General features: G+C 53.9%; 1 protein-coding gene across 4 annotated transcripts in view; it reads right to left on the bottom strand.

Moving 5' to 3' along the window:
- The window catches only part of CCDC88C (coiled-coil domain containing 88C), a gene marked incomplete at its 3' end in the record, with an annotated part of 127,182 nt that overhangs the window by 71,253 nt on the left and 41,239 nt on the right, over nt 1-14,690 (bottom strand). For all 4 annotated transcript variants that reach the window (XM_082841878.1, XM_082841880.1, XM_082841879.1 and 1 more), the window contains exon 4: nt 2,529-2,598. In XM_082841878.1, the coding sequence (XP_082698004.1) occupies nt 2,529-2,598 (70 nt within the window). The remainder of the gene's footprint in view (nt 1-2,528; nt 2,599-14,690) is intronic.

Here is a 14,690-nt window from a genome sequence, read left to right as displayed (position 1 = left end):
CCTGCCTGCCAGGGGCCTTCTGAGCTTGCTGCAGCCGTTGGGATTCTCGTCCTAAACTTTCCCAGGGCGCCCCATCTCATCAATCCAACTTCTCCATCAGAACCGGGGCCAGAACCTCTTCAATTGACGTGCACTGATTCTATATGGTGCTGGGGACCAGAGGGCAGGCAATTCACCTGTCAGCTTAAAGGCGGCTTCCCCACAGTGTTCTAAAACCGGATTGTTGGGGAAGGTTGCACAGCTCTGTCCATTTATGAAAACAATCACTAAATTGTATACTTAAAATAGGTGAATTTCATGGTATGCATATTATACATTAATAAAGCTATTAAAAAAATCAGCGTCCACATCTCTGCAGGTGTTTCTGTCCAGCGCCAGACCCGAGGTGCGACCTGGGTTCCTTGCATGTGGACAGTCTCTTGGCCCCATGTGGTTCAAAGGGGCTAGAACAGAGACTCAGCTAGGGGGAGGGCTGGAGCCAGGGTTCCGGCGAGTGGAGGTGCCTGCCGGAGAAGGGGAGCCCAGAGGGCAGGCTTCCAAATGGCAGCAGGTGGTGGGGGGGCACTGACAACGGGAAGGTGGCAAACTACGCAGTATGATGGGGTGATGGGGTGACATGCTGCCTGGGTGGGGGAGGAGGACGTGGTTAGTATTAGATGGAATCATATGCCACCGTCATTTTTGTAGGTCAAATGGTTGCACACTGGCAATCGCCTACAGTTCAACCTAACACCTGTCCGTGTGTGATAACGGACCGGAGCTCAGGCTCGTGCGCTGGATGGAGCAAATTCCCAATCGGCCCCTCTGCTCATGGGCTAAGTGACCGAGGGCTTGTCACTTCAACTCCGTGAGCTGCTGTTCTCTCATCTATAAACGGGATGGCACGGTCACACCCCGGAAGCACATTTTCCTTTCCATCTTTAAACACATGTCCAATGCCCAGCACACGGTAGGCTCACCAAAGGCTCAAGCAGGGAGCATCCTTCTTTCCTGCTCCACTGCTTTCCTCTCCTCATCTTACGATGTTGTCTCTAGAGCAGATGGAATAGTAGAACTAAGCCTGAACCACCAACCTCTCTGGGCATCTCTCTTCTAACATCAGCCCCTCAAATAAGTCAGGACAAGCAGCACAGTTCTGCTCACCAAAGCAGACCCTTACTTTCCTGATGTTACTGCAGAAACACAGGAGTCCCAACTGTCCCTGGAGCCCAGGGCTGCATCTGAGTCCTCTACCTGGGGGAACCATGAAATAAAGCCAGTAAACGAATGGCCCTAAGGCAGAGCTGGGGGTGGCGCGAACCAAGGGCTGCCTGTTATTAACGCACCAAGTGGGGAAGGGTGAGGGGCCACCAGGAGGGCCTGGGTGCGCTCTGCAGAGCCACTGTGTAAGGCTGGGGGTGCTCACGGGTCAGCGGCACCGAAGATGAACAGGAGGTCAAGGAACCCCCTTCCTTTGGCTCCCGTAGCGAAAAGGGAAGTGGGGCCCAGGAGGACCGCCTCCACGAACAAAGTGATTAAATGCTCAGCTGCCCTCGACCCGGTGGCCCCAGAAGCTGCTGCTCTCAGGGCCAGGGCTCCTCCATGAGAAATGTCCTCGACGGGTCACTTGGTATACTTCTCCTTTGCTCTCCAGCCAACTGAGCTCACGTGGACAGGAGCAAGGACAGCCAGACTCCAGGGAGAGCAGGGCGGGGAGGGACCGACAGAGGGAAGCTTCAGTTCCTTCTGCAAAAGGCTCTAATGTGTGGGATCCTTCCTGCATTCCTTGACTCCACACCTAGCCCAGGAGGCTAACAAGGTCTCCACGGAAACCAGGGAAGTTCCAGTCAGCGAGCACATCTGTCCCTGGGGCCTGCAAGCTTTCATCCATGAGCCACGGGTCCAGGTGAACGGACACAAAGGTGGAGGGGAGGAAATCTATCACCCTGTTTAACCAACCCAGTGTGTTAACTATCAGGGATGAACTAAGCCCTGGCTCTCTGGAAGGTGTCCAGGAGGACATTTCAGTCTTTCAAAGTCACACCGAGTGTCCGAGACTAGGACTTAGAACCTTGCCCACTCAGGCCTCAGAGACCAGAGGGAGACGTGAAAACGGACACACGACAGGATGTCCCGGTGAGACCTACCATGGGGGGAATAAAGCAGCACAGGATCCCAGCGGAAGGGACATCAGCTCCCTCCAAAGATTCTTTCCTGCCAATAGAGACCACACCCCACGATGGTGTGAGGAGAGACCCCTGGGGGTCCACCATACAACTCGGGGCCCTAAGCCCGAGGCCTCGCCTGCCTCTGGGCTCCAATCCCAGGGGTCAGAGGATATATTCTTAAGGAAGAAATGCGCTCTTGGCGTGATGCCTCAGGGTGATAAACCCACCCGTTACGATCACACCCGAATGATCACGTGCTTTCACTGTGCTGGCTCCAAGCTGGCAGCCAGAGCTCTGCCTCTGACAGCTGCCCAGGGCTGATGGCCCTGCCCAGGCTCTACAGGGGGTGGGGGGGGTGTCGGGGGGGTGGCTTTCACTCACCAGACAGCGGGTCTTTGCCAATCATCAAGACATTGGGCAAATTCATTACGATCAGCTGCTGGAGAACTTCCTACAGAAACAAAGGGGAAAGGATACCATTAAGCACAGAAAACAGAATAAAGACTGATTAAGACAATTACAGTTTACCAAGTTGCTGGATGAGTGTGCCAGCCATTAAACAGTAACTATAAAAACACCATATAACAGGAAGGAATAGTTAAGATACCAGTAAGCGAAAAGTCAAAAAAGCGAATTGTGCTTCCGCCTTGATTATTACCAAATAAAAATTAGGTCTGCGTGTGTACAGAGACTTTGGGAAAAAGAAGATGTATCAGATGCTAGATTAGCAGGATCAGGAGTTTCTTTTTAAAAGATGTCTTTATTTTTACGGTATGTTTTGCTTGTGCAATTAAAAAATACAGAATAAAGATTAAAGGGATGTTACTGCGTCTTTACAAGCTGACGATTTGGGATCCTAGCTTTCAGCAGCTCTTTGGTACAGGCTGTAAGTGAGACTTCTCTCTTTTCAGCAGTGACTTCCCTGGGGGAGGGATAAATCGCAGCTACTCTGTGCCCGTCAGAGAGGGGACACCCGGGAAGTGAGCTGCCTTCTGCCCTCACACCAAGGGCCTCTGAAAGAAGGCCCAGGCACCAGCCATCGGCCATGTCCCCTTGGGGTAGGGACGGCTAACAAAGTTCTCCTTGGAGTGTGCCGACCCACCACTCATGCTTCCCAGAGCAATTCTCAGGGCACACTGGTCTTCCCTGCCCAGATGTGCCTTGCTTTTCACAAATCGGAAGATAAAAAAATCTAATTTTACAGAAGACAAGCAAGGTAGTAGGATTCCTAAGTATTCTTGGTCCTACAAAAGTGGTCAAGAAACTCTTGACCAACAAAGCTCCTCTTATGCCTTTAAAAAAAATGTCTCCGGGCTTCCCTGGTGGCACAGTGGTTGAGAGTCCGCCTGCCGATGCAGGGGACACGGGCTTGTGCCCCGGTCCGGGAAGATCCCACATGCCGCGGAGCGGCTGGGCCCGTGAGCCATGGCCGCTGAGCCTGCGCGTCCGGAGCCTGTGCTCCGCAACGGGAGAGGCCACAGCAGTGAGAGGCCCGCATACCGCAAAAAATAAATAAATAAAGTGTTTCTATTGAGACACGACTTTTTTTTTTTTGCGGTACGTGGGTCTCTCCCTGTTGTGGCCTCTCCCGTTGCGGAGCACAGGCTCCGGACGCGCAGGCTCAGCGGCCATGGCTCACGGGCCCAGCCGCTCCGCGGCATGTGGGATCCTCCCGGACCGGGGCACGAACCCGTGTCCCCTTCATCGGCAGGCGGACTCTCAACCACTGCGCCACCAGGGAAGCCCCTCGAGACACGACTTTTTTTTCAGCAGTCGCTCTACTGATGACGTGATGAATCTCTGTACTCAGTACACTGCCAACCAGCACTGATGAAGAAAAAGGGGACAATTAACACGATCGGCTAATCCCACAGGGCCCAGCTGGACACCGCAGAGCTCTCTGAATCCTGAGAATGGTGGCCTAGGCAAGCACGCCTGGAGAGGCCAACACCTTCACAGAATGTACAAAATGATTTGAGCCACTCTCCTTATTATCTTTACATGGCTCCTGCCACACCAGAAATTGAGGGGAGGGAGGGGATGCTAAACCAGGAGGAGTACCCCACTCCCAAACACACGGGCCCCTCTGCACTCAGTGTTGGAGGATGTCTTTCTTTACTCTCTGAGGTCACGTGTCACCTCACCAGAGATGGCCAATGTTTTCTCAAACAAGTCTCAGTGCTGGACAGAGTCTGAGCTGCGTTACAGCCTCAGCTCTCCTTCAGGGCTTGGAAAAGTCAACGCGGAAAAAACTGTTTCTCAGTTGAATGAGCTCACCAAAGAATTCCACAGTCCCTCCCTGGGGGCAAAACACACACTGTGAGTAAAATCAGGTAAATCCACTTTTAGCAAAAGGAAGGACTCCCAACCAGATGGGTCCATCCTGTCGTGGAGTCCCTCTCCAGCCTCAACACTAAACTCAAGTGCTCAGCCCAACTTCTAGAAGATTTCCTTCTTATCACTGTCCAACCAGCTACAGTCGCCTTTGAAGTCTTGGCTGGTTTCCTCTGCCATGGTCCAACTGTCTGGAGTGCCAGCCCTATTTATCAGGGTGCTTGAAGAAGGGTGCACACGTTTATGAAGGAGATACAGAATGAGAAATCATCTTGAAGGCCTCTGCATTGCAATAATGCAAAGTGGTATTTTTATGCTTATGATTACCTAAGCAAAAGACTGCTGGAAACACTGCTAGAAAATATTGCTGGAAAATCCATGTATTCTCCTTCCAGAACTGGATGGTTCATTTTGTCTAATCAGTATTTTCTAATTTTCCCACAAGAAATATGTATCACTTGCACAATTAAGAAGTAATGTTTTATTAACAATGTTTCCATGATGTGTTCCTCTCAAAACATCATGGGCCTCCCAAAAGTTAATCCAAAATTTGGGGGCCAAAGATACCCCCAAGACCTTAACTGCTCCCACCAAAGGACCACCAATCACATTTCCAGCAAAAACAGGCTCAGAGGTTTGAGTACGAAGGTCAGAGCTGGCCAGCAGAAATACAACATGAAACACATTAATTTCAAATGTTCTTAGTAGTCACCTTAGAAAAGTAAAAAGAAACGAGTGACAACATACAAATCATATACTTTAATTAAACCAACATTTCCAAAATATTGTTTCACCACATAACCAACATAAAACCATGAGTGAGACACTTCACGTTCTTTTTTCACACTAAGTCTTTGAAATTCAGTGTGTAGTTTACACTCACAGCACATCGCAATTCAGATGCTAAACTGTCACTGGAAACACAGTCTGAATCAGCAGAGTCGCAAACCGAAGTTGTTCCAAACACACTTAAAAAGTTTCCAGTAACTGAATCCAGTATCAGCTTTCAAATCTAAACAAATTAGAAATTCACTTCTTCAGTCACACTAGCCACATCTGGAGGCCCCGCCAGCCACATGTGACGTGCTAGTGGCTGCCGTGCTCTGCAACACTGGTGACGAGGGGATTCCCTGAGGAAAGCTGAGCAAATGCGTCCCCTCAGGGCGGCGGGGCCTCCAGGGCGACGGGCCAGGCCCTCCGGCTACGTGAGGAGGCTGCTGACAAGGGGCCCCTCCTGCCTGGTACTCAGAACAGAAAGCCACTGTGGAGCCCGCAGCTGACACACGGGCGGGCTCGGCGGGCACTGGTCACACCCCGGCCGGCTGCGGGAGTGGGGACACGGAGCGAGGACAGAGAGCACAGGCCCCAAGGTGTGCTCTGGATAGCCCCCAATGTGCCAACAAGCCTTCCTGGTGCTACCCGGGCCTTTGCAAAGGCAGAAACAAAGCACACTGTCACATCCCGAGGCCAGGACGAGGGATAAGGGCACACACGAGCCTTGCGGCCTCTCGTCTCATCCCATCCTTGCGGCCTGATGGCAGGAGGGAAGAGTCAGGCTTGGGGTGCAGCCCTCCCAGAGACCCCCTGCCCTCCCTCCACAGAGAACTGGGCTGCGGAGAGGCAGGAGCAGGGCAGGGGGTGGGTTTAAGCACCGAGATCCAGAGCAGATTTTGTACCCCCATTCCCTCTCCTCTGTGCACCTGCTTTAGGTGTGTTCTGAGATCCCAGTATAAGATGCTGGGGAAACCCCAGATTCTCCTTTTCCTAAACGCAACTGCACTAACTGCATGCTGGAGGGACCTCATTGCTAACCACTTGAAACCACCTAAAAGAAAAGTCACAAAAGTAGGTCAGCGCAGGGTGGTGGTACTTGGATTCTCACGTAGCAAGGGGGTCGGGGCTAGAAAGCTCTTTGTAAGCCCAAGGGGAAAGAACCCACCTGACCCCAGCCAGGCTGCAAATCTAAAATTTAGGATCTTATCGACTCTGAAGTTCCTCCCAGGGCTGTCCTGACACAAACAAGGCCCTACACCTCGGGGAGGGATGGGACGGGCAGGACACTCCAGGAAGCGTCTGGCACCCCAGCTGGGGCTCCCAGGGGCTGCATCTGGTTTCGCACACAGTGTCAATAAGCCCAGAGACTCAGACCGCCCTCGGATTGACAGCTTCCTGATCTGGACCCTCCAGAGGCAACCTGGGGGCACACGGGGAGTGCCGAGGGGCCGTCTTGAGGCCGTGGCACTGGCTCCCAGGGGTCACAGGTGGAGAGAAGCTCTCAGAACAGAACCAGGAAGCCGAGTGGAAGGAAGACACTCCCTTCCTATTAGAATCCTCTCATGACAAGTACAAACGTACCCAGTGGGGAAAATCCAGGACACGGGAGGGGGTGCCCCAGTCCAGGCTTCACAGGTGACAGAGCTCTGCTAGTGGCAGGAAGGATGATGCAGGAGCGGGAGAGCAGATTTCAGAGGCACCAGGTCATGCGCAGAACTCACACGTGACTACAACTAAGCAAGTGGCCTTGGTGGTGGCAGGACCTCCCAGCCCCCCAAGAGTCAACGAGACCAGCACCCAGGCACGTGGCTTCACTGAACCCATGACACCAAACGCTCGTCCCTGCTGGTGAGCACGGCTCCCCACGTGTCAGAACCCAATATGGGGCCCAGGCTGTGATTACCAGCTGGCTCCGGGAGTCACCTGGGCCCGCGTCATCCCTCCTGTCACCAGCCTTCACACAGGCCAGCGCTCCAGCCTAAACGTTCCTTCCCTCCCAAACTCCCTCAAACCTCACTCCTCCCAAGGAAGCTTCGAGGCTTCCCGAGTGCCTCCACGTCACGTGCAGGTGGTGCTAAGTCTTGAGGTAACAAGATCTGGGGGATCTGTCACTGCCCTCTGGAGGTGGGGCTCTGGGAGAGGCAGGGGGACAGGGGGAGGGAAGGCAGAGGCTGGGGGCCGCACAGAGGGAGCTGGGAGGGACCCCAGGACAAGCCTGGATGCCTCACTCCACCTGGTCTGTCCCTGGGGCCAGAGGTGACCTGCGGTTCCCGGGGCTTGCAGGTGAAGCTCATTTTCTGCGTGTCGCCCAGTTGTCTCCATCAAATTGCCCAGTCCCTGTGGGAGATGGGCCTCCTAATTCCTTTCCAGCCAGTCTCTATCCAGGACTTATAAATAGAGCACCCACGGAGCCATGGCAGTGAATGTCCTGGAAGCCCTCAGGTAAGCCGTGCTTTCTCCAGGACCTCCTCCCTTGGTTGGAACAGGAGGACTCAGCTCCGGCCCCCCCACAACCGACCCCCTCAACTTACCTCTGAGAGTAAGTGTGTGTACCCCAAACTCCTAGCAAGCTATCTACTTCACCACAAAACTGTCAACAGCAGAATATTAAATGGAGGCTCTAAAACACCCACCTTCAAAATACAAATCCGAGTATGACCGGGTGTGTGTAAGGGAGGGGCACTTGAGGACTTGTGCCGCAAACTGACGCTGGGGACCGGTTAGGTGATGGAAGGTACGGCCGCGATCCTGGGTAGGAAGAGGGCAAAGAATGCTGAAATGAATAAAAGGATGCCTAACTGAATGTAGAAAATTAAAGATATGCTAAAAAAGAAGAAACCCTCAAAGGAAATATACTAAAATGACAGAACTCTCTTTTTTTTTTCCCAGTACGCGGGCCTCTCACTGTTGTGGCCTCTCCCGTTGCGGAGCACAGGCTCCAGACGCGCAGGCTCAGCGGCCATGGCTCACGCACCTAGCCGCTCCGCGGCATGTGGGATCTTCCCGGACCGGGGCACGAACCCGTGTCCCCTGCATCGGCAGGCGGACTCTCAACCACTGCGCCACGAGGGACGCCCCAGAACTCTCTTTATTAGAGTGATCAGGACAAGAGCAAGCTTTCCCAACATTTAAAAAGGATTCTGTAATGTGGTTCTAACACCTTAAATTATTTTAACCCTGTGGCATGGCTTCCCCCAAAGAATGTCAGCAGCATCTATTTACTAGGTATTGAACCGTGAACATGACAGGTCCACTTAAAAAAAAAAAAAAAAAAAAAAGCCTTTCTCCAGAGACAATTCACAACGTATCCAACACAAAAAATGACGTGGATTATTGATTCTTTTAATCACCGCCCCCCCCCCAATCAAACTTTTTCCAGCATCCCCCATCAGAAATTGCAAAGCCTCCATCGGCCGGGAAGAAGAGATGCCAGCCAGGAGAACTGAGGGATGAGGGCAGAGGCTGGCTTACAGCCCTGGGCCCTGCGCTGGGACCTGAGGCAGGAGGCCCTGGGGGAAGGGGTGGGCTCCCAGACCACCAGTCCCTGGAAAACGGAGGCTCAGGGATCCCGGAGAAGTTCACCCACCGCCTGAGGCAACGTAGGGGCCTCGCTGAAAAGGCTTAAAATCGTGCCAAGGCTCATGTCAACCTTTGTGCATGCTCAAACAGAAAGGTCACTTTCTCCGCTGGTGGAAGAAAGGAAAGGTCCCGGAAAGTTGCAGGGTGGAAACACTCTGTGTGTCTGTGGCAAAGGTTATCTTCAGTTTCCATTGGAAACACTGGGATTGTTAGATTAAGCACAATGATTTCACAACAAAATGGGAAGAAATCCTTTTCTCTTGCCAAATGAATTTTATGGCTCAAGATTTTGCCAGGAAGGAAGAATAAACGCTGCTAAATGCCTTGAGTTTAGGTGCACAGAATGACCCTCCATGAGAGTTTGAAAAGGAGTTTTTAACATAGAGGAAATGAGAGGGAGATCCCAGAGAAGTTAAGACAAACACCCACACGAGGCATCCAGGAGGAAGATGATGCTCACGGTTGCCAAGGAGATCAGGATGGTCCAGACAGCAAGATGTGCAGTCCACACAGTCCAAGCAACACAGAGACCTATCCAATACTGAGAATCAGTAACACAAGTAATAACAGCTTTGAGTGCGCACCCAGCACACCTGGGGTGTGGGGTCTGGGGTTCAGATACTCAGAAACACACATGAGCGGCCTAGCTGTGAGCTGAGAACTCTCAGCTGGTGGCAAAGGCAGGGAGGTAGACCGTCACAGCACAAAAGGACAGGTGCCAGAGCAGCACAGCATGGGGGGCACTGCCAAACTCTGCCCAGGCAAGTCTGGGAAAACGTCTCAGAGGCAGCAGCCTCTAAACTGGGCTGCGGAGAATGCTTAGAGTCCCGCAGTGTAGGAGAGAGCCAGGAAACGTATTAGCTGCTAAGTGTGGCCAGCAAGTCAAACCTTTGGTTACAGTGTACTGTACATACCCTGCATTTCCCACTGGGGCGCTCTTTCATCCTCACACATCACTGGCCCCGACCACCACCAGTCAGAATCCTATCCATCCTCCGAAGTTCAGTGAAAATGTCACCTCCTCCATGAAGCCATCCTTGATGCCCTTAATCATATATGAGTTTCTTTCCCCTCAACTCCTAATGTTTCACCCTCCCACTTCTGTGGCACTTTCACATTTTGCCTCGCCAGTGACTCCCCACGCACAGGCAGCAAAAAGCAGCTAAGTGACAGCTGACAAAATGAGACTGATCAGAAAATATTCCTCAAAATTTATACTGAGTGAGGTTTTATTCTTTTTCAAGTCTCTTTTTTGGAAGTGGTGTCTTCTCTTTCTCACATGAACAAGAGGACCAAGTCCTGAAAACTAACTACTCTGCTCCACTACTATAAGTTACTTTACTCCCCTGTTATTTCCTATTTTACCTACAAATCGCCCACCATGTGCCTGAAGATCCCACAGCTTGTAGATGTTAACCGAAGTTCAAAACATCTCAAAGTGAATTTGTAATGCTGGTTTGAATACGCCAGGCTTTCCAACTGTAAAATCCCAAATGTGATAGTTTTATGAGCAAACAAGCAAAGAAAGGGGAATTTAAAATTCCTAAACAGTAGACGTGACTCAGATGGGAAAGCCACCACACGAATTCCAATGTCCCCAGCGTCTATTCCAGTGCCCCAAGGGAGGAGGAGAGACTGCAAACCCCACAGCCGTAACTTTTCCAGAAACCGCACGGCTAAGGTTCACACAGGTGAGGCGCCTCTGGGATTCTGAAAGGCTGAGACGCTCACACGGACAGACCGAGAAAGTCAGGAGCAGTATTCCTGGCGGTCTCTGCACACATCACAGGGCTTATACTCCTGCCATCGATTAGCACTCCTCCAGACTCCCACCTCGATTTGGCCAAGAGGGGTTCCTGAACTCCCTTCCACAACATCGTGGCCCAAACAAAAACACACACCCAAACACAGTCCCCTCTCTTTCCTCCTCCCAACATCATGTGGAGGGGTCAGGACAAGAATCACTAGGATTTCCAGTCGGAGGGAACCATAGCAGAACGCTGGTAAAGGGATTTGACGGCGGGATGCAGAGCGAGGGCCAGGCTGGGTGCTCTGGGCTGGTGAGCTTTCCCCGAGACCACAGACCGGGGCACTTTCTAGAGTTACGCTTGTCTCATACCTTCCCTAGTGACAGCCTGCTGCCTCCACCCCCAACCAATCATGCCTCCCTCGATGCTACCCCATCTGAGAGCAACGGGGACTTGACCCCCAAACGCAGCGACACGGCCCACGTTCTGCGATGTTACAGCCAGGGGAACGATTTGTTTAATTTAGCTGCTGAGCGGAGACGTAAGCCTGATGATTTATCCTCGGCCGCCTGTTCAGAGACGGGCCCACAGGCCACGTGCTTGTGATTCCATCTGGACGAGAGGCTCTCGTTTCCGCCACGTTCCCTCCGACTGGGGCAGGAAGCCCCAGCGAAATGAGTGGGTAATGAAGTGCTTTTATGTTAAGAGACTGTCACGTAAAGCTGCTGATAGACTCAGCCCATCTGTTCCACCTCGTTTCAATTAAGCCTGGGGTCCCCAGGGCTTGAAACTAGCTCAGGTCCGCACAAGCCTAGGAGCACCGGCTCCCCTAATGAGGCCACACCAAGTCTCAGAACCCAGCGATTTAAAGCCACCAACCTGGGCCATCTGCGGTTCCCAGATCGTCAGAAAACCCCCTACCCCTGAACACTTGGTGACTGCCTCTCCTCATGGCTGCGTTCACAGAAACAAACCAAGCCCAGCCTTTGTTCCCAGAGAGGAAAACAAATATTTCCTTTGAGCTGACCCAGGAGGAAGAGATGTGTGGGAAGGAACACCTGGAAACTCAAACACCAAGTGAGGGCAAAGCTACTCGCTGTGTGACCTCAGGCAAGTCACAGTCCCTCTGTGAGCCAAACCCTCATCCGTAACAGGAGGAGGACCTTCTCTAAGGGACGTCTGGCTCCTCTAGAGGGAGGGTGGGGTGGGGGTGCTGGCACAGAGAAGCACAGCACAGCTTTATAGTTACTAACGCAGGGCTGCCAACTCTGAAAACAGCCAAGGGCCCACACGTCCCAGAAGAGCCAGGGGAAACCCACAGGGACGGGACTGGAGGATAATTCAAACGTCCCCGAGAACGCCTGCCACCCTCCCTTTGGGTTGCTCTGATGCTAGGAAGCATCTGTGCTGAGTTCCTGGACCAAGGAAGGTGGTGGGGGCAGCTCCAGAAGCACGGGCAGGGCACCACATGCATCTCCTGAGAAGAAATTCTGCCCATAAATGGTGTCTCAGGAACCATTTTCCATGGTAAATACAAGCCTCGTCACCAGCAGCTAAAGCTGGGCTCTAAGGAAGAATGTCTGCGGTGAGGCCACCAGCAAGCAGAGGGGCAGCAGGGGCGATGGCAAGCTGGACCCATACCACCCTAGCCAACAGCAGAGGGTGGTGAGAATCAGATCTCAAAACCAGCAGAGGGGGCTTCCCTGGTGGTCCAGTGGTTAAGAATCCGCCTTCCCACGCAGGGGACGCAGATTCGATCCCTGGTCGGGGAACTAAGATCCCACATGTCGCAAGGCAACTAAGCCCACACGCCACAACTACAGAGCCCACGTGCTCTGGAGCCTGTGCGCCGCAACTACCGAGCCCGCACGTCGCGACGAAAGATCCCACATGCCGCAACTAAGACCCGACACAGCCAAAAATAAATAAATATTAAAAGAAAGAAAAAATAGGGCCTCCCTGGTGGTGCAGGGGTTGAGAATCCGCCTGCCGATGCAGGGGACGCGGGTTCGTGCCCCGGTCCGGGAAGATCCCACATGCCGCGGAGTGGCTGGGCCCGTGAGCCATGGCCGCTGAGCCTGCGCGTCCGGAGCCTGTGCTCCGCAACGGGAGAGGCCACAACAGTGAGAGGCCCGCGTACCACAAAAAAAGAAAAGAAAAACGAAAACCGGTAGAGCCTTATAGATTATCTATGGAACACAGAAACTGAGGCCTGGAGAGGAACATCACGGGGTGTAGCGTCCCCATTTGGGTCTATAAAGCCAGGATTTCTCAGCTCTACCCTAGGGATGGAACACCTAGGACTCCTTTCCTCTGCTCCAAGGAGCTCACTTCTATTCAACAGTATCTACTGAGGGCCTACTACACGCTATGACCAGGCTGCAGTGGGGATTTGGGGGAGGGAGAAGAAGGATTTAGACGTTTAGGCAGGATGGGGAGGGAGGGTGGTCCTATCCTCACACTTGAATGCCTAGAGGGGCTCAGGGCTGCCCTGTTCTCTCCTCCCAGCAAAGCAGCAGCATCCGTGCTTGGGGTTGATGTGAAGAACCCTATTTTATGGTGGTGAGGGATCCTGGAGCTACAAATCAGCAGCTGTAGAGTTCCCTTCCCTGGGCTTCTTGGAAAAGTTAACATTTTTGTTGATGGGCAGAGGGAGGGCATGGGGCTCACAGCCAGCACCACCTTTAGGCCAGAGCGCAGTGTGCGGGGTCACAGCAGGGTGGGGACACGCGTCATGCGGGGCCGGTGGAGCCACCAACACCACCAGGTCCACGGGACCCATCCTACTCCCCTGCACCCTCACCAGGTGGCAGCTCTAGGCTGGTTTCCTGGCACCTTCTGCCCTGGGCATGCCCAAAGAGCTCAGCGGGAGAGGGGCGGCCGTCCCCTGTCCCAGCAAGCAGCTGGGCTGGGGATCATGCGTCTCTGCAGCCACTGTGCCCCACTCTGCTCCACCCACCACTCAGGCAGGCAGGGCCGGGGCGGGCGGCACACCCCGGCAGCCCTTACCCACTACCAGACGGTGCTGCACCAGTTCCCTCACTCCCGGGGGACATGGGGGAGCAGAGTGTGCGTGGGCGCATCAGCGGCAGGTGGCAGCCTGCCAGGACCTGTGAGGGCAGGGAGAGGCAGGCAGGGAAGCCAGGCCACCGCTGCCACCACAGAGCGTGAGCATCGCAGGCCTCGGGGCATCACTGCTCCCTAACGCCCATCGCCCCAGGGCAGGGGCCTGGCGGGCAGGGAGAGCAGAAGGGTAGCCGTTCACTCTGTTAATTACACCACGGTATTTCCTGGGCACCTGCCGGGGGTCAGGTGGTGTGCTGGTCAGGTGGTGGTGGCAGAATACACAGACAAGACCTCTGTCCTCAAATCCAGGAAATGCAGACAGACAGACAAGCTCAACAAAACCGAGAGGGAGAAGTGAGGGTGTCCAGGGTGTGTGCACGGGGCGAGGCCCTGCTCTCGGGGAGCCCACAGCCTGGCAGGGGACGGGCCTGCTGGCAAGCCTGGTGCCGTAACAGAGCGGATGTGAGGCATCTGAGCTGGGGGACGATGGGAGCACACAGGAGGACTAATCCAGAAAGGCTTCCAGGAGGAGGGAGCATTCGGCTAAAATGGAAACAAAGAGCAGGTGCCGTCCAGGTGGCAACAAAGGCAAAGGAAGTAACAGAAGACCCTCCCCCACCCTGTGTCTCCCCCCACCCCACCCCCACCCACTGCAGCCCCAGAATGGAGAAAGAGAAGCCCTGCACAGGGAGCTAGGGCCTGGCACCCGCTCTGTGCTTATCTCCACAGTGGCAGCAGTGGCTCTGGAGTCCCCTAGCCAGGTCCACCGCCAGCCTATCACTGCTTCAACCCCCCCAGGTGGCTGGGCAGGGGGGTATCACACCCAACCCACAGGAGCACCTGGCATGTAATTAGGCCCCCAATGGGTGCTGTCCCAGACACGCTCGGGGAGAACAAGCACGCCTGCCTCCTCCTGCTTCAAGGGTCCCAACTTAGAACAGCCCTGCTGTGCACACATGCAGGAGGCCTGCAGCGACTGGAAAGTGAAACCCATAAGGAGACGGCCACGGCTACTGGGGTGCAGGGGCTTGTCCTGGAGATC

Source organism: Leucopleurus acutus, assembly GCF_964270905.1.
Source record: "Leucopleurus acutus genome assembly, chromosome: 1".
Lineage (NCBI taxonomy): Eukaryota > Metazoa > Chordata > Mammalia > Artiodactyla > Delphinidae > Leucopleurus > Leucopleurus acutus.
Note: the sequence above shows the minus strand (reverse complement) of the source record. Positions and strands in the feature narration are given on the sequence as shown.